Raw genomic sequence first — 21,405 nt, forward strand, 5'->3', positions numbered from 1 at the left:
TGTGTGAATTTGTTGTGCTCCTTGAACGGGAGAGTCTTGGTCCACACTAAATACACCAGATAGAACAGCGTGGCAAGTGTGTGCCTTTGGTTTTTGCTCCAGCTGCATAAACAGCTGAACAGCCAGGAATATGAAATCAAATGCTTCTAAAGTGCTTCATCTTTCATTCCTGTTGCTTTGTCTTGGCAGCAGTTGCTCTCAATGCAACTCAGCAATATGGTGTTGCCAGTGACTTAATGAGAAACTGAACCTGTTGCTTCGTTTTGTCATTTAATTGCTGCGTTAGGAAAACTGAGAGGCTTTAATTTTCAGAATAGCGTATTGTTAGCAGTTAGCAACATAACATTATTTTTGTATTTGTATATTGCTGTGTACCTTATCAAGGTAGAAGACTGCTTTGCCTTGATGGTTAAGGTAGTGAGCTGGAGAGATACAGACTAATTTACAGTCTGAAGCTTCTGATATCACAAGTCACCTAATGGCTTTGTAATACTGTTCTGTATCCATTAAATGAAGATGATTCATTCTCCCTTGTTCTGCGCTACGCTTAGGATGATGGATCAATTTGTACTTGATGTCGTATGTTAGAGCACTAATTTTGGTGAAGATGTTCGTAGCATTGCCATCACCTGGAGTAGTAAATGGCTTTTCTTGTTTTGTGTGTCCCTAGATTCTTGTTTTGTCATACGTGATAGTAACAGTGTGACTTGAAATTCAGGATTGAGTCTGTTGTCATGGTTTTATTAATTAAGTTAAATATGTAATATGTGCATATTAAGCAGGACTACGTCTGCAAGGTGGTGATGTGCTCTTTTCTAGGATTGAAAAGATGAAAATGCTTCAGCTGCTTATATTTTTCAGGCGCACTTTTTTGGTGATGAGAGGAGTTCTGTTCGCAGCAGTGGCTCACTCACCCTTTCATCATTTTGAACATATCTAGGATCTACAACACATCTGAGCAAAAGTTGCATAAAAGGAGCTGTAGCTGTGGGATGCTGGTAAGGCCTCTGCAGAATGTTGTTGGTGTTGGGGTAAAAAAGTGATGATGAAACCTTAGTTCTGGTGCTTCAAGGTGGTTTGTTTTTTTGTTCTGTTTCCCTCCAAAGGACAAAGCCCTTGCAAAATGCTATTAGAGCTCGAATTGACTCTTAAGGCCAAGTTTCTCTGGACTCCTAACCATCAGCCCCAGGTCTTCTGTTGATGAAGATCATGGCAGCTGGATGCAGCATTTGAAAACAAAACTGCAGTCTTCTTGCATCTGGATGTTTACATTTATTTCTTAAGTCGTGCCTGTCTAGTACCTAGATTGGCTATGGGTTAAAGGACAGCAGGCAGCTGACCGAAGCTTAGTCTTACTTGTTCACAGGAACAGATGTGCTGATCTGTCACTGTGCTGATGTCTGGTTTGCCTTTAGGAGTCCAAGGTGCACATAGCCACGAGCAGCGGCTCCACAGGGAGACCAGTGCACCTAAACACAAAACATCTGTGGGAACTGAGTTAAGAGGAAGAAGTGTCAGGTGTGACCTGACAGTCAACTTTCTTTATTTGATTTTCCTTAGCTGGCTGTGTTCAGCTGGTGGAGTTGCACAACCCAGAAGGGAGCAGGACTGACAAGGATGAAAATTGTGGCTGAATCGTTTTGAGGAGGTTTAGCACTGCTAGGGTACAGCCTTACCCAGGGAGTTTCAGGGAAGTCTCTTGGGTTGTAAACTGCTGTCCTGAAAGCTGTAGAGGGGAAGGTATCTCCTAATATGAAAACTAAGGGGCGAAACTTTGCTGTTTGTGGAGGGACGTTTTCTAGAGGCTTGTGTGTTTCACTGGAATAGTATCAGAGAGAAATTGTGTTCGTAGGGGGAATTTCTGCAATGTAAGAATATTTCATTTGCATGATAGTGATGAGGATTAAATGCTTTGTTTTTTTATTTCTAAAATGATTTTTCAGTTAGGTTAGAAGATACAATGAGTTTCCTGTTGGCTTTAACAGCTCAAATCGGTCCTTAAAAGCTGAAATCAGAGCCTACTGTTCTAATTGGGACAAAACGCTTCTGTAGCCTTTGTTTCCAGAAGCGTTGTGATGGTGCCTTTTCACTGCAATAAGTAAAAACTAGAGAGAGATTTGTGATTCTTGCCTGAGACAGGACTTGCACATAGAAAAAGGCTTGAATTGGATCATAGAAACCTGTTGACAATCTCCTTTACTCTGTGAGCTGGGAATACCTGGAAAGGTTTAAGAACCTGTAGCTTTTGGGTAGAGAGTTACTGTAGTCCTGCTGAAAGTGTCCTAGCCTGTCTGCTGCTCTCGTCAGGGTAGTTACAATCCAATTTCCAGTTTTCCTGTATACTTCAGTTAGAGCACTATTCTTCATGAAATATCCCTTCCCTTTTTTTGATCTGGAACTCCACACAAAGAATTGGGTCCAAATTTAGTATTTTGCAGTAGCACAGGATAAAGAACAGGGATATTTTCAGCTTGACTGCATTGTAGCTGCACTCACTGCCTGTGTTCTGCAGAGGCAAGGAAGACTTACAGGGATCATCAGGTGCACCTGCAACTTGTAAATCCTTATCAATTTAGAAAACCTGAGCAGGTCGAAACAGGGACTTGGCTGTCATATATAAAGAGCATCTCCAAGCCATTTTCAGAAGTTGAGTCTTGGTACTTAATATCATGTGCCCAGCAGCAATATTTGGTTTATAGCAATTTATAATCTTTTCTTGCCTGTTCTGTTTGCTGTCATGCGGGCAGTAAATTACCAATCTCTTTTTTTAAAATTAATTTTTTTTCCTCCCTGTAGGTGATAACCAGCTTAATACCTGTTCCCCTACTTGCCCAGAGTCATAGAATGGTTTAGATTGGAAAGGACCTTAAAGATCATGTAGTTTCACCACTGCCATCCATCTCTGGTTGCCAGATATGAGCTACTTGTTCTTTCAGATAGTCTGATGAATGTAACTAGTTGTACTCAGAGTAACTGTCCCCAAATACTATATGTGCTTTTAGAGGTTGCTGCTATTATTACAAAAGAACAACTATTGTGCTTTACTGCCTTACACATTATTTTTCTTAATGTGTTAACTGAGTGTCTAAGGAATTCCCCACCCCTTCTCCTCTTTTCTGTTCCTTACAGCTGTCCCATGAAGATATGCATAGACTGTTTGGGGCGTGGAGGGGAGTGCGAAGGGCTGTGGCAATGGCTTGTCACTGCATGCATACCATTCTTCCCAAGCAGAGGGGAAACTATTATTCACCAAATAGTGAGCTCTGCCTGCTTCTCACCTGGACTGTCTGGCACTGGAAGATCTCACCAGACTGTGGAGTCCTTGGATGGACTGTTGCCTTCACAAGAGATAGATTTTTGGGGTTCAAAGAGCCAGACATTAAGACACAGCTTCTCTAATCTCTTTGGGACCTACAGGAAAGCTGGAGAGGGGCTCTTTATCAGGAAGGGCATTGATAGGATGAGGGGGAGTGGTTTTAAGCTGCAAGAGAAGAGATTTAGATCAGATATTAGAAAGAAGTTGTTTACTGTGGGGGTGGTGAAGAACTGGCACAGGTTGCCCAGAGAAGTGTCATGGATGCCCCATCCCTGCAGGTGTTCAAGATCAGGTTGGATGAGGCTTTGAGCAACCTGATCCAGCAGATGTCCCTGCCCATAGCAGGGGGAGTTTGAACTAGATGATCTTTAAGGTCCCTTTCAATGCAAACCATTCTATGATTTCTGACAATGCGGTTCCCCCCCCCTTACACCACTTACTCCGTCCTTTTCAAGTAATGAATTCTTCTGTGTAATACAGTTTTTAAGAAAAGATGAAAAAAGAGCAATAGATACAAACTGATGCCATTTAACCTCCCTGCGCAAGGTGATAGCATTGAAGGAGAAAAATCCTCTATCAGACAGAGGTGTATGTGATGTGATATTGCACTTGAAGGTCTAAGAACTGTATCAATCTAGTTTCTTGAAAGCAGGGAGGGAACAATAGGCCCTACAGCTGTATTATTTGGTTGAGTAGCTAAGTGAATAGAGGGACGTTTCAGCTGGATGCAGCCCCTGTGCTGAAGGATCTTAGACAGCTCTGTAGCTGCTATTAGAGTACAGCTCATTGGGACCAAATAATTGCTGTATAATTTAATGCCAATATAAGCTAATGCGTTTGCTCCCTTACAGAAATGCTTTGTCCTCTAAATATGCTCCTGCCAGTTCCTCAAAGTCATCCTACTGCTTTCTGTGTCCCCTTGTGCATCTTGAATTAGATCAATAACTTCCTAGTCTGGGTCTAGTGGAGTGGCTTAGTCTACCGAGCTGCTCTCTGAAGTCAAAAGCAATGCAATCCTGAGGAAATCCTGCTGAGTAAGGAGAGTTTTCTGTTAATGTGCAATCAGGTCGTGATAAGACCATCTAATAAAGATAAGGTTCTCAACAAGTGCCACGGGACAATGAGCAGGGAAATGGAGTATGGAAAACTATGTGATTAAACATGACCCTTGGCTGCATTGTTCAAAGGAAAAACCACCCCAAGGAGGATGCATGGGCATGTTACTGAAGGGGAGAGGGAGAGCAGGAGGAATCTAGGGAAAAGAGCAGCCTGAAAGTGGTCTCAAAAGCCACTCTGTGACCTTGTGTGACCACAAAGGCAGCATCTTGACCCTGGGGAAAGCTATCTAAGAGTAGTTTAATCTTGATGCCTCCATAGCTGAATGGCCAGAGGGAATTCAATCCCACTTGTATAGGTTGACTTTGTTTTTTTCTTAAGTGTTCCTTACTGGACAGAGAGTGACTGTACACTCTGTGTTGCCTGATTCTGTGGACTTCCATTTATTCCTGAGCATGCCACTATGTGTCAGGCTTCAGCCCTGCTACGTTTGCCAGAAAACAGCCACCGGCTGGTAATACAAACCCAGGGAAGACCTGGTGAATACTGGTGGGGAGAGATGAAGGTTGGAAGAAAGAAAAATATTGCTGCCCTGGATCTGTGAAGCTCTCTTTTCTCAATAGCAGCAGCAACAGATACCACGTGAGCATAATTTTATTTTCTCCACCCCTGCACATCTGTCTTAGAACCTGAATGGATATGGTTTTAAGAAGCTGGTAGTCTCGGTCATATTTGAAGCACTGACCTAGTGTTGGAAGTGTGTCAATTAAGATATTGCTATCTGCACATGATAATTCAGGATGAACATAATTCCAAAGAAGTGCTCATCTATCTTGACTATGAGTTTGTTTCTTGGCTTGCTCAGGGGTATGGGTGGCTGTGGTTCAGGAGTAGCAAATCAAGTAACAGGAAGTAGGGCGGTTCTAGCTCACATCATGAAGTGAATGGTAAAAGCCTGATAAGCTCTGAATAGCTCTTATATTTAATCTTATGCTTGTTACTTTAAGAAAAGAAATAATGCTGTGATGGTGAATTACGAATTTCAGTGTGCAGGATGCTGAGGAGACATTGATTCTGGCTCTACCATCAGAGAATTGGGATGAGGCTCTTGAGTATTGCTGAAAGAGTCTGTCAACAACAGTCCAGTAGGAGTTGTTCTTGTAAAAACTACCCCACACCCGTGTCCTTCAGTTCTTTTGAAACTGTTCAGGTAAATCAGCAGCTTTTCCCAAAAAGTTGGGTTTAGGAGGAGAGCTAGGAGTTGTGACTCTGGCAGGCTGAGGCTGCAGATGGCCACAAACAGTGGCTCTGGGAAAGGTGGGAATTGCTTTTTTATCAGAAGGGATGTCAACACTATGGTGAAAATTTAAACACTGATTTTTCTGATTGTTGAAGGTCAGTGTGGGAACATCTATGCTATCCTGAATTGGTGGGTGGTGCTTTTACTGAGCAAAACCATTTCTCTCCTGCCAAGGGCCACCTGGAAGTCATTTGTGAGCAGAGGAGAAAAGCATCAGCAACCTGTATGACTTCAGTTCCAAAGCCACTTACATAAAAAAAAAAAAAAACAACTCCTTTGAAATGAATAAGAGGGGGGTAAAAAACTCAGGAATGCAATTCAACCCCTGAAAAGCCAAACACATCATCAGTAAGCTTGTTCTAGGGCAAGACTTGCTGCTGTGCAGTTGAGGACAAAGCGCTGAAGACATCCTTCGGTGCCACCAGCCCACTGCCTGCTTGCTCGGAGAGAGGCGTACTTCATCTTTGGTTAGATGCTGAAATGCCCTTGAAAGCAAAATCCCCTGAGAGGAGGTGATGTGGAGATAAATATGCATTTGGTGAAACACTGTCTGGGCTGCGAGGCTATAATGTGCTGTGGGCACAGTAGTCGGCACTCTGGGAAGGTAGTAAATGCAATTTTTACACCACGGCATTTTGTGGCCAACATTGATGCTCAATGCAGTGTCCTTCCTTCAGCTGGCTTAGCATTGGCATTTGTGAATCTGAAAAGAGAGCGGTGCTGCCCAGGTTCATGTGTAGGCCAAGTGTGAAGAAAACAAAACAAACTCAGCACCCTCCTGTGATTTAGACAGGCTTTTTGGGTGAGCACTTATCGTTCTTGAAGCTGGCATAGCAGAGCAGAGCAGCCCATGCTTCAAAAAGCAAAGTAATTAATTCTCCTTGCTCCCAGCCACAGCAGTCTCTGTTGTGCAATGCTGCACTGCAACCAGGCATGGAGAAACTTTCTTTCCAATCAAAAGAAGTATTCATTTTTTGCTCAGACACAGCAGGGTTGGTTTTCCTTTTAATATTACTGAAGACAATGTCAGCCTTGCCTTTCCATGACCTTTAGCGTGTGGCTTCATGTTAAAATTTCCACACCCTGCTCTCCCATTCAAACGCTGGCATTAAAAAAGAAAAAAAAAAAAAAAAAAGATTAAAATTCCTTTTGTTTAAATCCCTATTAGGGAGCCGTAGCCCATGCGTCCCTTCAGACATGGGGACAGAGCTTGGCTTGTGCTCCCGGCTCTGGGCTCTTCACCTGGGCTATGTTGGAATTATGGAGAGTGGGTCAAACTCACAGATTCTCCCACCTTGACCCAGGTGCTCTCTGCCTTGTTGTTTGCCCAGCTGTGGTTGAAGCATGGTGGTAGCTGAATTTGGGCTGGAGGTTTGGAGCTGTGCTTCCTCAGTCTAGGGTACTTCTACTCTGTATATTGGGGCTAACAGTGCCAAAACCACTGGCATCCTATGTCTGTTGCAGCTGCTCCAGATGTATCCCTTGCTATTAGCATGCACATTGCTTATCTTTATCTCCAAATGTGCCACAAGTAATAGTTAATAACTATATCAATTGATCAGATTTAGCACCAATTTAAATTTCTGGTTGCAGAGAGCCTTCCTGTCTTCTCAGCGCCAGCTTCCCTGCTCCGCATCCTCCCCTCACCTGGAGGCTGTTTTAGTGGAGAGAATGGTGGGAACGTAGCCCTTCAGGTGAGGCAGCAGCCCTCAGGTCTCAACAATTGAAGCTACAACCAATCCAAATGAAGGCGAATGTTAGAAGTGCCTTGGGAGAACCTGGAGCATAGTTGTAGGCAGCATACCATCAGAGAGCAGCCACAAAGCCTGAATTTGTATGAAACCCCGGCTACAATGAATAGGCATTGGGGAAGATCCCTTTAGGAAGAGGTTTAACAGTTGGGAGATAAGGCACGATGATGCTGTCTAATGCACATCAATGTAGGAGGCAAAGTCAAGTCCTTCCACCTCTCCAGGGAACTACATCATTGTTTATCAGTGTTAGCCAACAGCACAAGTGCTGAGACGAGATGGACTCCTGGGGTTAGAGGATGACAAGAAAGCAAAACCCCTAGGATTCAAACATTTAGGTACAGATATATGCTAAATACTGTGTGGCAAAATGCTGTTTGGTATTTAGCGACATTGCATGATCGATTTGAGGTGGCCAAAGAAGCTGAACAGCTCTGTTGCTCTCAAGCTAAAGAGATGGTGATGATCTTAATACTGAGTGGGATTTAATCACACATGCCTGGTGATGTGTTATAAAGCACCTCGGGGCATGCTGTGAGCCCCTGCTTTAACAGGAGGAGAAATTCCCTCTCTGTGAGAATAAAGGAACAGCTTCAGCAATGGCCAGAAATGCCACCCAGGTAAAATGAGGGTTACTGGAAATGAGAGACAGGGAATCTGTTTAGGGGGACACTTACAGGTGGAGTGAATTAAGGCAGTAATGTGAAAACTTTGCCCAGAGAGCTGTTCTGCGGAAGAGTGAATTCCCAGTGGGATCATGAGGGATGTGGGTCCCCAGTCCCAGCCCAGTCATCTCTGCCCTTGCGTCTTTGCCTTTTGGGAAGGGAAAGGCTTTGGGTGAAAGTATAAGAAATGCCAATGTGTTGAAACAAATATATACCAAAACTTCCTCGCTAGGAAGTCAGGTCAAGGCCAAGCAGAACTCCAGCTTTCTCCCTTAGCATGTTTATATGTAGTGAATAACTACATATATCTCTCAACTATTCTGTCCGTAAACTTGGGTTAATAGTATTATTCCTTTACCTGTCTCATGCAGTTTTTTTTAGATTAAGATTTCTGCATGCTAAGTTTTACTATATTGCAGTGGGATGATCCAGACTTTTAAGAAAGAAAAAGAAGAGCAAGGAGAGGGTGAGTCTGTACTGAAGAAGTTTCATAGGTGTCCTGTTTACTGTGCCCAAGACAATTAGCTGGCAGTGTGGTTTTCACAGTACACTTAATTTATGAGAACCGTAATATTATTATAACTGCCATTTTGAAGCATCAGGTCTAATGGAAATAAGAAAACGATGGGAAAAAAACTTATTTTTCTCACTGTGCTCAAGATGTGTGCTGTATGATTAGGTCTGACAATTAATCAGTCACTCAGCTCTTACCTCCATCCTCAGTAAAGCTTTCAGTAACCTGATTGGGATATGGTTCAATAGTGTAACACTCCTTTTTAGTAATGCTTTTTCATTCCTTTGCTGTGCATCTCACATTCTCTTGCTCTCTGCTGTACTATGAGTATTTTCAGAATTATGCTAAAGAGCCACAGGCCCCATTCACAGCCACTTTCCATTAGTTACTGATCACGTGAATACAGAAGTCCTCCTTTTGGTGACCTAAATTGTCTCAGATATCTCTTTTTCTTCAGATGATTAAAAGAAGTTCCTCTCCATCACTGGTGTGCTCCTTCTGTGCTAGCAGGATGCCAAAAGGACTTCCTACAATGGTACCTTACGTGCCTTTGTAATAAATTCTAACCCCCCCCCTCCTGTTAGCTATTAAGATTTCAGGATATATCTTTTTGCTGCCTAACAATATCTGAGGGCTACAGGAAGATGATAGGGAAGGTTTCAGTGGTTAAACTTCTGGTAATGGTGAGTATGATGCATAACTATTACTTACCTTGGATGCCATTTTACCTGTGAATTTCTCTAGCTTGTAAGTTATCACCACATAATTATCATTAAGCTCATAATCACTCAGATTTATTGCATAACCCAGCCTGTGACGGTCCACATCATGCTGGGACACCCCTTCTTTTGTGAGTGGCGTCTCTGCAACTGCTGGGTTTCACCTTGCAGACTGAGACTCCCTGTACTGCTCACTAGCTGACTTTTAAAGTGGTGCATTAAATGAAATTCCTAAAGGTCATCATCAGAGATTTGAAGTTAGAAATGGTGCCACTGCAGTGGTGTGGTTGAAAAGTGATTAACTGTGGGTTTTTATTATTTTTTTTAAGAAAAAGAATTCATGAAAAATGAATCATTTGGGTTGCAGAAAGGTTTGTATATGCTGAAGCTTCTGCCGCAAAACTTCCCAAGATCAGGTTGGACGGGGCTTTGAGCAACCTGACCTAGCGAAATATGTCCCTGCCTGTGGTAGTGGGGTTGGACAAGATGATCTTTGAAGTTTCCTTCCATCCCAAACCATTATGTGACATTGTTATTCTATGCTGTCTGAGTGGTCTCTCACAGTGATCACATTTAACAAGGTCTCTCTGACCTGTCCTGAATTGTACCTGTGTTATTATTACATGCTTGGGAGTTCCCAGAGCTCTGACAGCAGTAAGGAGCTAAGGGCTACTGATTTACTGAGCAGCACCCTTCCCAGCATGGACCCATCCCACCTTATGGACCAAACAGGAGAAGTAATGTGCACACAGAATGAAAATCCATCCTCTTGTCAGCCCACAAACAGACGAAATTAAGAATGGCAACGACTGTGCTGCACAAGTGCAGAAAAAGACCTTTTGGTTCATTTGTTTTTGTGTTAACTAGATCTCTTCCGATTACAACATTTCAAGAGACGTAGGATAAAACACATTGTGAGAGGTTAACATGCATTGTGAAAGATATCAATCAAAACCTGAGCATCAGCGACTGGTGGTCCTGGGGGACTTTGCCCAGGAAAGACTCTTCCGAGCCATGCCTTCACTGTAGGGCTTCATCCTGGTGCAAATGCCAGGCTCCTGCACCAGGGAGGCAAGGTTGCATGGGAGGAAACTCGGTATCAGCAGCCTATTTTCATCCATATGCAACAAAAGCGCATGGCCAAGGCTGTTCTTAATGGCTGCCACATACAAACAATGTCCTGATTGTGCCTTGCTGCTTGGACTCCTCCTAGAAATGCCGTCACTGCGCCCATATTAATTAAAAACAAAGCCTGCTTGCAATGCTCCTTTTGTGAACCCATTCCGACAGTCACAAAGAAGCAATCTTTGTGGGAACCTGGGTTGCTTAAAGCTAAAAAAAACCCCCGATCCTGGGCCCACCAGATCAGCTTTCCCTGATGAAACCTGGTGTTTGAGGGTTTGGTACCACACCACAACCTGCCTGCACAATCCTACTTGGCATCACCAGTCTGCCAATGCCTGCAAGGGCTGTGCCAGTCATCTGCAAGCCTGTTTGTTTGCTGTGGGAGAGTTTCAGCTTTATTATCTGTGCGATGACAGGCTCTAGGGCCGCTGCTATTGTTTTATTTGAATTGCAGAGATCGTAAGAGCCCCAGTCCTGGGCCCCAATCCCACCGTGTCTGGGTCTGTACAAATACAGAAAAACCCAGGTGGGTCTTGTTCTTCCTAAACCTCCTGCTAAGCTCTCTGGGAGCACTGCTAGTTAAGCAAAGTAGGTCAGCGCTCCAGACACACAGATGTACACGCGTATCAGACAGGAAAGATGCAAACTGGAATATTAAGTCACCAAGTGGCTGTTAAAATCTGTGCACAAGGGCAATTAAAATATCAGCATCGTTTTGCGTGAGCAAAGCAGACAGAAGTGGTAATTAGTTTCAGTTACAACTTTGGAGTCCTGGACGAGAGCCCTTGGAGGCATTTCCTTTTTTGCCACCTGACACTTGCATCCATCAATTCAACAACCCCTGGCAGGAGGTGTGGATGCAACTGTGCAGGTATCCACCTCCATGCATGCACCAAGCATGACAAGACATGTTGTGGTCACTGACAGAACTCATGTGCGTACTCATTGCCACGCTGCCTTTGCCTGTGGTGGAGCCAAGGTTGCTTCCCCACCTCTTGCTCTTGGCCCAGGACACGTAAATGCAGGGAACACAATGCCACCTTCTCCACTTGCTTGTTTTCAGTGACAAACCAGACAAATTTACTGTAAGGAAAGTTGCCGAGCACTTGCCACCACCCACTGCAAACCTCCCTTGACACCTCAATGTTGTGCTGATGATTAATAAAATAATTCCATGTGGGTGATTCATTCATTCATTCATTCACATTGTGATTGCAACCAAAATAAAGGTGCCACCACATTCCCATTCCCAGGCACCATCCAACCCCCTCATGCCAGGAACAGCCATCTAACACTAGGGAAGTAAATGGCAGTAGTTCACAGAGTTCACTTTAATCTGGTTAGTGTTTGTCAAGCCAATTACTGCAAAACCAGTTAAAACCCTAATCGAGACTTTAAAGACAGTGACCTCTTTTGCACAAAGGGAAGCTGGTGGGGTCTGAGCTTTGGTTTTAAACGGAATAAAATAAAGGGAAAAAAAAAGACAGAGACTAGAAAAAGGTTACCAAAATGTTTAGCCTTTGTTTTATTGAGTTACAACAAATGAGCAACAAGTTAGAAAAGTTGGATTTATTCAAAATTCCTATCATTGTATTTCTGTGGCATATGGAAAGGTGTGTAAGTTTTCTGAATCCAGCTCATCAGAGGAACATAGCGGACAGTTCTCAAGCCCACTCATCTAGGCACTCATGTTCCCACACTCCCTCCTCTTCCTCCTCCTCCTCGCATGGACAGACACGCCCCCCCAATCCAAATTAGCAGTACTAGAAAAAAGTGCACTCAGGAACCTAGGATTGATCTAAAAATTTAGTGGCAAGGGTTAATCAGAAATTTCTGTTGTGTGCTACAACCTCTAAGGCTGGAGGGCAGATTCTTGGTTACGATGTCCATCATTGTACCAGCTGAAGAAAAACAAGCAAGTTTTGATTATAAAGCATCTTAATTTCTTCAGTCTAACCCCTCTGGGGGGGTCATACAGCATGTTTAAACAAAAAGTGCTGAAAAAAAAAAACAAACCCAAAAAGAGCATTCTAGCCAAATCTTCAGAGCCCAAAGCTGGGGCTGGCTTGTGAAAAGTGAAGTACAGGAGCTAGAGAAGACTCGCCTTGTAGGAACACAGAAATGCAGACATTTAAGTACTTCAACCAGTAGCAGGTGGCCATAAAAATAAAAAAGTCAAAACAACAAGAAAAATAAAACAAACCCCAACCACTCCAGAATGACCCTCCCCAACCCCATATGCATTTAAGTGAGCTGAAATGTAAACCAGGGTGGGGATCTGGGCTCAGGTGTTGATCTGCACCAACAAGGCTCCAAAAGACTGCAAATCCGTCTTAAAACACTTCAGGGGTGGGGGGGAAAAAAAAAAAAAAAAAAAAAAAGTCTCTTTCCTCCCCACCCTCCCCAAACCAACTTCCCCTCCCCAAACCAACCCGCAGATCTGCAATGGCATTATATGCAAGAATTACTTGCACATATCAAAAAGTTAGCAAAATTTCCATCTCATACAAATTTGTTCCAGTACAGAAAGAGGCTGGGCAAGAAAGTGGGTGGGAGAGAAGCTAAGGAGAAACCTATGTACAAGGACCCTTTTCTTTTTCTTTCTTTCTCTCTCTCAATGCAGTAGTAGGACTTTGGCACTATAAAAAATCCCATGATGATGCTCTGTGACAGTATTTCTCGCTGTGCCTCTGCAAGCACGGTTTGAGACTTGGGAGTCACAACATGCTATCTCACCCCAGGCAGGAAAATAGTTTTCTTCTATTTTCAGACAGCATTTCCCCTTCAACGTCAGGACAATGCAGCTGAGGAATACCCCTGCAAAAATTATAAAAGCAGCATATTATTTTTGAAGACACTATGAACAACTATATGAGCTGTTAACTAACACAGCATCCAGCATACACCCTTGCACACACAGTAGTACTGTACTTTGTATTAATCATACCCTGAAGCCTATTCCTATCACAGCCTGATGCTGGGGTAGGGTGTTGGATTTTTGCTATGTAACACCCAGCTATTAATCCCCTACAGATTTCTAACATGGACATACAGCCCAGCCTTGACTCTGCTGATCCCTCACTACTACACACCTCAGGCAGATCCTCAAGCTGACTGAAAGATGACATACACATGGGTTCGGGGGACCTACTTCATGACCGCTGCTTTATGGATGGTACTAAAGGCAAGAAGACTTACTTTCTTCCTCGGCAAATCCTCTCATTAAATGCTTTTTTGGGTAGGATTTTAGAAAATAATTACACAAAGTGCAAAATAATGGAAGAAATTGCATGTGCCTGTGCTCTGAAGAGCAGCTCCCTACCTCTGCTACAACTCCTGCACCTACATAAAGCCTGCACCATGAACCAGATTAAAAATATAACTTCTCAAAAAACAACCTTCAAATGCTTACCTGCCTACACATATCCCCAGCTCCCAGCACAGAACAAGGGTTCTATGACAGGGATTATGTTCAGGCTGTTTTTCCCCAATGAGGTATAGAAGTGCAAGAAGTGTAAGCATCCACTCGGGCTGGAGCTGCATAGAGCAGCATGAGGTGGCTTTTCTGAATCTTTCTTCTCACCCATCCTGCACCAGTGCTTACCAAAACCTGAGCTAACTTGCTATTTCACACCGTTTATAGATAATTGCTACCAGGTCTGTTATTTCCCACAAAAGCAGTGAGCTCTGTCTGTCATCTGCAATGCAGTTGAGCCAGTAGAAGGGCAAGGACTTGCAACAACACTAGAGGCAAAAGTCCTCCCATCTCCTTGTAACATTTCCTCAAACAGCCCCTGCTCCTCCTAACCCACCGGGAAATTTTAATTGCCGTGTTGGGTTTTGCTTCCCCCTCTGAAGTCCTACACCATGTTACAGCTTGGGCCTCTGACAAGCCTCACTGGTTTCAGGGGACATGACAAGTCCTCCATACTTCAGCTTCACTCCATGAAATACCTCAGCACCTAAGTTTTGTAAAAATCACTGGTCAGTCCCATACTGACTTCAGGATGGCACCTTGGTACAGGCACTATAGCTAGCTTAATGCATAAAACCCTAAACCACAAGAAAAATGAGAACTTGAACAAAAAGGGAGGGAAACTCCAGTGCTGTTCACTTTTTACCAGTTTCAGACACTGAGAAATGCACTGGGTCACCAGCAACAAAGTGATCTCAGCTCCTGCAGCAGTGCTAAAGGGGTGAGAGACACCAAGAGGACACAGACCAACTCTGATGCGCAGTACAATCTATACAGCAGAAGCAAGGGGGAACTTCCTCCAGACTATGGCATGCAGCTCCCAGACATGGATTTCCTTTGGCACATCTCTACAGAGCAGTGGTCTCAGCTATCAAGAGCCAGGACATAAGTCTTCTCAGGTGTCCATCTTTCTTGATCCCACCGTGGACTTGGGTAGGTACCTGCATCTTGCAGGGTTTGAGCTTAAAACAAGAGGTCATGAGACAACTTGAAAAGAGAATGTTTACAGCAGAGGTGGTTGGTGGTGGTGGTGGGGGGGGAAGTATGCTTCTGAGAAAAAAGCAAAAGCTCTGAGCTGAGGAAATACTGATCTTGGGAAAACCCCATGGGGAGACAACACTGAAGAAAGCCAGAGGTAGCTGCCAGCCACTCTGGCATGCTCTGGTCCCGCTCACGTCTGAACTGCAACTTGCTGTATTAAATTTAGGACCAGTTTCTAATTGTCAGGCTTGCGCAAATGTGGACAAACAGACTTAATTTTGACCCGTGCTGTTGGAAGGCAGGAATATCTCTACTGATGGAAAAGGAGATAAAGCACTCTCTTGATAGAGCAGTTGTGCCTGGTTACAAAACACTACAGCATGTGAAGCACTTTTACTGATGGCTTTAGTGCTCCCTGCAGCAGCCACTCAACATCTTCAATGCTCCAGATCTCTACAGGGACAGATCTCCCAGCCTCATCGTTCAGGAAACCTGACCTGCTTTGTGGAATAAATCCAATTTTACCAAAGGCTATGGACTTAGTAACAGAGCCTCTCCTTAGTCCACGGATGGTATTTTAGAGCCTGTCATGAATCCTGCTCTCAATAAGGCCAGGCATTTGTGAAACTCCTACTAGCTGCAGCAGAATCTGCTGAACACTGATAGTTCGGAAAAAACTCAATTTTCTAAGGCGTAAGGTCTGTCAAGGCTGTAACATAAATACCTCCTGTCTCTCTGGAGCAGAGACTAACCAAGATGGTCTGGAAGAGCAAATTTGTCTGGAAGACAAATTCAGACAACAGGAGTATAGAGATTGATCACTGAAAAACATTCACTTCAAACTACGCACATCAAGCTGAGAAAAGAGCAACACGACAAATATCAAAGGAGCATGTTTCTACCTGATTTAAGGTTTAGCAGTGAAAGTTTCACATAATGACTGTGGCTATGTGAGAGTCAAGAGGAGAAGCCTTTTGTCAGCTCTTCAGTCTACTTCTTAAGTGCAGCCCGGACAGTGATACAAACCCTCTAAGGTAATGAGGAGTAGAATGTTAGGAAAAATCAGACTTTTATGTCATAACAGGAAGAAAAAAGCTTCTCAGAGGTCCTATGTGGTCTTTGCTTTAGAACTGTACCCTGGATGTCACCTAAGATAATGCCTTGTTAATTTAACAGCAAAGTTTTAGTTAAAAATCACATAGGATAGTCTTCACAAAGGTAAGAGTGAGAGCTTATCTTGAAGGAAAAAGGAGCCAGCAGCGAGGATTTTTTCCACAGGTCCCATCAGTGAGGGGTACAAAGCTTCCAGATTTTGTGTCACAATGCCTCCACGTGGGCAGTGGCATTTCTAGGCTGAGACTTACAGGGAGAATAAAGGAAAATAAAAAGAGAAAAAACTTTGGGCTTCTGTCAAGTCCCCAGGCCACACAAGAAAACGGCAGAAGAAATGGTCTTACTGCGTGGTCTTCACAGCAGAAGCCTTGGTCCAGTGCAACCCTCTCAGTAGGTGTATTTTACAAGTAGCCACTGGCAAGCTCCTCATCAAAAGGATAGCACAGTGAAAGTTTAACTGAGATCAAAGTTCTAATTAAAATTCCTCTCTGATAACACTTGAGCACATCCACAGCCCTGGAGCTTTATGGTCAGCCTCTGTGCCTGGGCACAAAGGCAGGAGGTTCACCCCAATGCACCCTACACTGCTCACAAGCATGACAATGCAGGCACCAAACCTTTACTGCTAGAAAAGGGTGTTGCAGAGCTTGGTTTCATGGTACAAGAGGTTTGTAAGAAATAGCCATGTCAGACAATGTCCCCTTCTCCTGCCCTCCTCCCCATTCCCTCTCCTAGTTTCTGGTTTGCTCCCTCTCCTCAGTACAAACTTTTATCGCTAGAAGGGGGAAACGATCTGGAATAACAACCCTAGAAAAAAAAACCAAAAGTCCCACAAAGCATTTATTCATTGTGCACTTGATTTTAAAAGGCAAATCGGATCCTGGCTCTCTCTCCTTACATGGCACCCCAGGAGGCCTCCAGCTGATGTTCCCAAGTCTTTCCTCCTTTAATATCAGCCTCTGCCACACAGGTGCAACCTGCTCTCGCAACCCTAACTACCAACTGCTGCCAGCATAGCACAGCACAGTGCCTTGCATTGCAGTTTACAGTTTAAGATACGGTGTGACACAAATGCTGTGATAACATTTCTCAAAAATCAGCCAACACAATTGTCAGTTCAAAATAAAATGACTGCAGGGTTTCCCTTTTCAACTCAGGGAAAATGTCCAGGAGATTTCTGAACAAGCATTGCACAAGGAGAAAGTGGAGGGCTCCGGGCTAGCCAGCAGCAAGGCTTGCTAAGAAAAACTGCACTTCCCCAACAAATAGGAGTTCAATTCAAATATTACCAGCTGCAACGGCAAGGGTCTTGAGTGCAAGCATGTAGTGACTATCAACCCTGGCTTTTGTATTTATTTATTAAAGTATATTATGCTAATTAGACACAAGAAAAGTGCTAACACTTTCTAAAATTGGTGTTCTCCCCATGTTTGTAATGCAGGGTGCTGAGCTTTTTGTAACACAAGTTCTAGCTTATGAAGACTCTATTTGAGAGAGACATACTCTGTTATACTGGGTACAAAATGTTATAGGCTCTAGTGAATTCAACACGTAAGTCAAGAAATGCCGATGGCGCTTGCTCCAGATTTATACCTGTGCGACTATGATCAGAAACGGGCTTCAGGCCTCCAAATAACATGTCCTTTCCCATTCTGAAAGACCGCATAACCCCCCCCCCCCACTCTAAAGAAAGGCCCCACAGCTTGCCTTTAGATTCAAGTTCCTGTGAAAAAGAGATGCTAAAACACCCACACAGCTCAGTCTGGGGCATTTCCTAAGCCTCTAGAGAGAGCAAGCAGAACAAAGAGATGGGGACAGTTCTCACCTGCAAGAGGACTACACCACATTTGCATGAGCCACTTTGGTCCCCACAACATTTTTTTCTTTTTATTTGCTTGCCATTGCATAAAGAAGCATCTCTGTCCTGGGCCCTTCCCCCAGGGACCTTTTATTCTGAGTAAGGCAGGATGCTGCAAAGGAAGACCCGAGGTGCAAAAACAGACATAGCCTCTATTCACAGGAGATCAATGAATTGTTAGCAAAGGGGATATTAGCAACTAGTGTTACCTACTATTTCTTTGCCAGTCAACCGGCATGATTTAAATTGAGCTCTGCAGAGGTTACATAAGATGTTTAAAGGCAGAAAGTGTTAAGGTTTAATCACTTATTGCCATTAAAAAACCCTCTCTCATCCAGCAAGTGACCCACAAAGAGACAAGAAACAAGGTAAATAGTACTAATCCCTCCCCTACCACAGAGTTGCTTTAATTTACAACCAGGATGGGTCTCCCTTGTCTTCAGGTATACAGCAGGCACAAGGATCTGGCAGGGATGGGTTTCAGGGATTTATATGGAAGAGGGGTTATGGGATGATGGAAACACACCCTGACATAGGCAGGCTCAGAGAGACAGGCCATCATCCGCATTACCTGTCTATACATGGGAATTGTCTCCAGATATACTTTCAGAGTCAAAGTCTGCCAGCTCTCCTTGGCCTTCAGGTGCTGTGTGGCTCCAGTTGTCTGTACAGTCTGATGCAGCATCATCCTCACCCACTGTCACCTCCACCCAGTTGACCTCTGCCCGCTCCCCATTTTCCTCACTGCCGTGGCCATCATGGCTGTTGGACTCCAACCTGTCTGTGCTCTCTGCTTGATTCCCCAACAAAGAGTCTTTCAAGGGTTCACAGTCTCTTTTTGCTCTCACTACTATCTTCCCCCCATTCTCTTCATTCAGTTTTTTATTCTCCTGGCAATGCTGCTGAGATGCCTCATTACCATTCTTTGGACTCTCAACGCGCTTTGATCCCTTCTTCTGGCTTTGCTCATTATGACCGTCAAAAACGTACTGCTGCTGGTATTGGTCAATCCACTTAAGTGATCCCGTTCTTAGCGAAGACCGGTTTTCCTTGAACCAACGAACTATTTCAGTTCTTGTGAGCCCAGTCTGAGACGCTAACTGGTCATACTCCTGGGGTGATGGCCATTGGGTCCTTGCAAATGTGCTTTTCAGTAGATGAATCTGCTCTTGGGTTTTCTTAAACGTGGTGGAGGACCCAGATAAAGCACCAGGGAGCTGGGAGCTACTCAGCAGTTCTGCCTGGCTTATTGCACCATTAGGAGTTCCTTGTTCTTTAATTTTTCTATATGATCCCATTGAGTCCAAGACAGCTTGCTCCATGCTGTCTCTTATCTTTCTCCGCTCAGAGAACCATGAATCTATCTCCCTCCTACTCAGCTTGGTCTCCACTCGAAGCCTGTCCAGTTCTCCTTGGGTAGGAAAAGAACACCTGAGGAAACTCTCCTCAAGGGCCCTAAGCTGCTCTTGGGTTTTCTCTTTGAATCTCTGGGAAGTAAAATCTGTGTATGGGTGGAAAGAACGGCCATGTCGACCAGCTGAAGTTGGTATTTGATCTTTTCCTAAAGCATCACCAGGGATGTGCACAATGCCCCTTTGACTTCTGTACCTGTGGTCACTGAACCACTTCTTGATCTCACTCCTAGAGAGACCTGTTGCCTCTATCAGCCGGTAGACTTCTGCATCATCAGGAAACTGGCTTGCCATGAAACTGGCCTTCAGCTCTGCTATCTGCTCCTTCGTCTTTTTTCGCTCACTAGCTGGTGTCAGTGGTACAGCAGTCAACTTGGCAGGAATCTCAGGCACCTGAACTACGTGAGGACGTTTGGCTTCTGGGGCACTTGGTAAAGTCTGTATTGTCCTCTTTTGCCCCTGGTTTGGGGCAACAGCAAGTGTAATCGGTGAACAGGAAACTGTTGAACCATTTGACACAGGAGTCAAAACCAGACCAGTCTGGCCCAGAATCTGACAAGGCAAAGCTGTCTGGATGATGGGCTGGGGCATTTTTGCAGTTGTCAAAGGAGCTGGCAGGACAGTGATGGTTTGGGGAACTGCCTGGATAGTACCGTTGAACATCTTCTTTCTTGCCTCTTCCACTTCTTCAGGAGACCAACTTATACCATGCTTCAAACGTTGCGTAGCAAACCAGATTCGGATTTGTTCTTCTGGATGCTTTGATGCTGCTGTCAACCATGACAACTCTGCTTGTGTTGGATAAGGAAATTTGTTAAAGGAGTTGATCATGGTTGCATTAGTGTCCAATGCAGAGTTGTATTTGGTACTGTTGAGAGGTACCGGAACCTTAGGGACAAGGTTAATATTTGGTGGCAGCTGTACAGAGGGCATAACATGGGCTAACACATCATGGAGAAGGTCTCCATTTATACAAGCAATAGCTTCAGCGGCTTCAGTTATGATACGGGGGAGAGTACCATCCACGTGGTTTTCTGTAACTACCTCTTCCGGCTTCTTGGGGCCCTTCTTGTTTTCCCCTTTTGGCTTTCCCAGTTTTGTTGCTGGCGGTTTACTCGCAGCAATTCCCCCATGAAGCGAATCATCACACTCCACCTTTTCTAGCCCCCCGCTTGCGACAGTGACATCGTTAGCAGTGGTCTCAATGGACTGTTCTAAAACTGTCTGATTATTGCGTTTAATTAATTTCAGTTTAAAGTTAGTCTCTCCCGGGTGGTATTTTGTGTTGTGGTCAGATAAAGAATCATATTTTTTGGTTGTGAAGTTGCATTCAGCACAGACGTACAGGGGATTGAGAATGACATTTGGATGCTGAGTGTCAACATGTTCTGTAAATTCATTTAAGTTTTGTGTTGAATAAGGGCAGTACTTACACTCATAACCACCCTGGGGTTTCTTAGACTGATTTTCAGCTTGGGACTTTGCCTCAACAACTTCACAGTCTTTGACTGAGCTTTCTGAAGGCCAGTTTTTTTTAGAGTCCTGCTGCGGTGCACCAGACCCCTTCTCTTTAGGAGCCTCTCCATCCTCAGTGCCTTCCTGCTCCAGGACTTCAGAAGTTCGCACCATACAGGGAGTCGTTGACTTTCTTTTGCTAGCCATCACAGCAGCTGGCAGTGGGCTGTAGGACCAAATGGTGACTTGTTTTGACAGGGTGAGCAATCAACTCAACAGATCTTGCAAACAGCTCCAACCTTCCTTGGTTATTTTATCTATTTTGTTTAATGAAGAATTTCCACCCCAGCTGTGACCATCAGCTCTGCTAGTAGACCTGTCAGCTGCATGATACCTGACCTGTGAAACAAAGCACAGTTTCACATTAGGCACTGATCTCTAAAACACAGAATTAGCAGAAAGCCCAGCTCAAGATATGAGCATTTACAAGGCCATTTTGGACAATGCTGAACTCTTTGCCCCTCCCCATCATCAACTTAAGAGTCAAAAATCTCCCCACAAAGAATAAAAGCAGTGGGTAATTTGCAGCAAAGTGCACCACAGGAAGAAAATGGCTTTAAAACAAACGTGACAAACAGACAGGGGATTTTGATCTCCACTAAACT

At 44.1% G+C, this 21,405-nt stretch overlaps 1 protein-coding gene across 4 annotated transcripts in view; it reads right to left on the bottom strand.

Annotated features, from left to right (window-relative positions):
- Positions 1 to 11,968: 11,968 nt before the first annotated feature.
- Positions 11,969 to 21,405, bottom strand: part of ZHX2 (zinc fingers and homeoboxes 2) — a 78,111-nt gene continuing 68,674 nt past the window's right edge. For 3 of the 4 annotated variants that reach the window (XM_054059657.1, XM_054059655.1, XM_054059654.1), the window contains 2 exons: positions 18,445 to 21,139; positions 13,130 to 13,263 (listed from right to left, as the gene is read on the bottom strand). In XM_054059657.1, the coding sequence (XP_053915632.1) occupies positions 18,449 to 20,947 (2,499 nt within the window). In that variant the 5' untranslated portion in view covers positions 20,948 to 21,139 and the 3' untranslated portion in view covers positions 13,130 to 13,263; positions 18,445 to 18,448. Of the gene's footprint in view, positions 13,264 to 18,444; positions 21,140 to 21,405 lie in introns of all 4 variants that reach the window. The other variant, XM_054059658.1, reaches the window with a different exon arrangement.

This window comes from Cuculus canorus, chromosome 2 (assembly GCF_017976375.1).
Source record: "Cuculus canorus isolate bCucCan1 chromosome 2, bCucCan1.pri, whole genome shotgun sequence".
NCBI classification, from domain to species: Eukaryota; Metazoa; Chordata; class Aves; order Cuculiformes; family Cuculidae; genus Cuculus; species Cuculus canorus.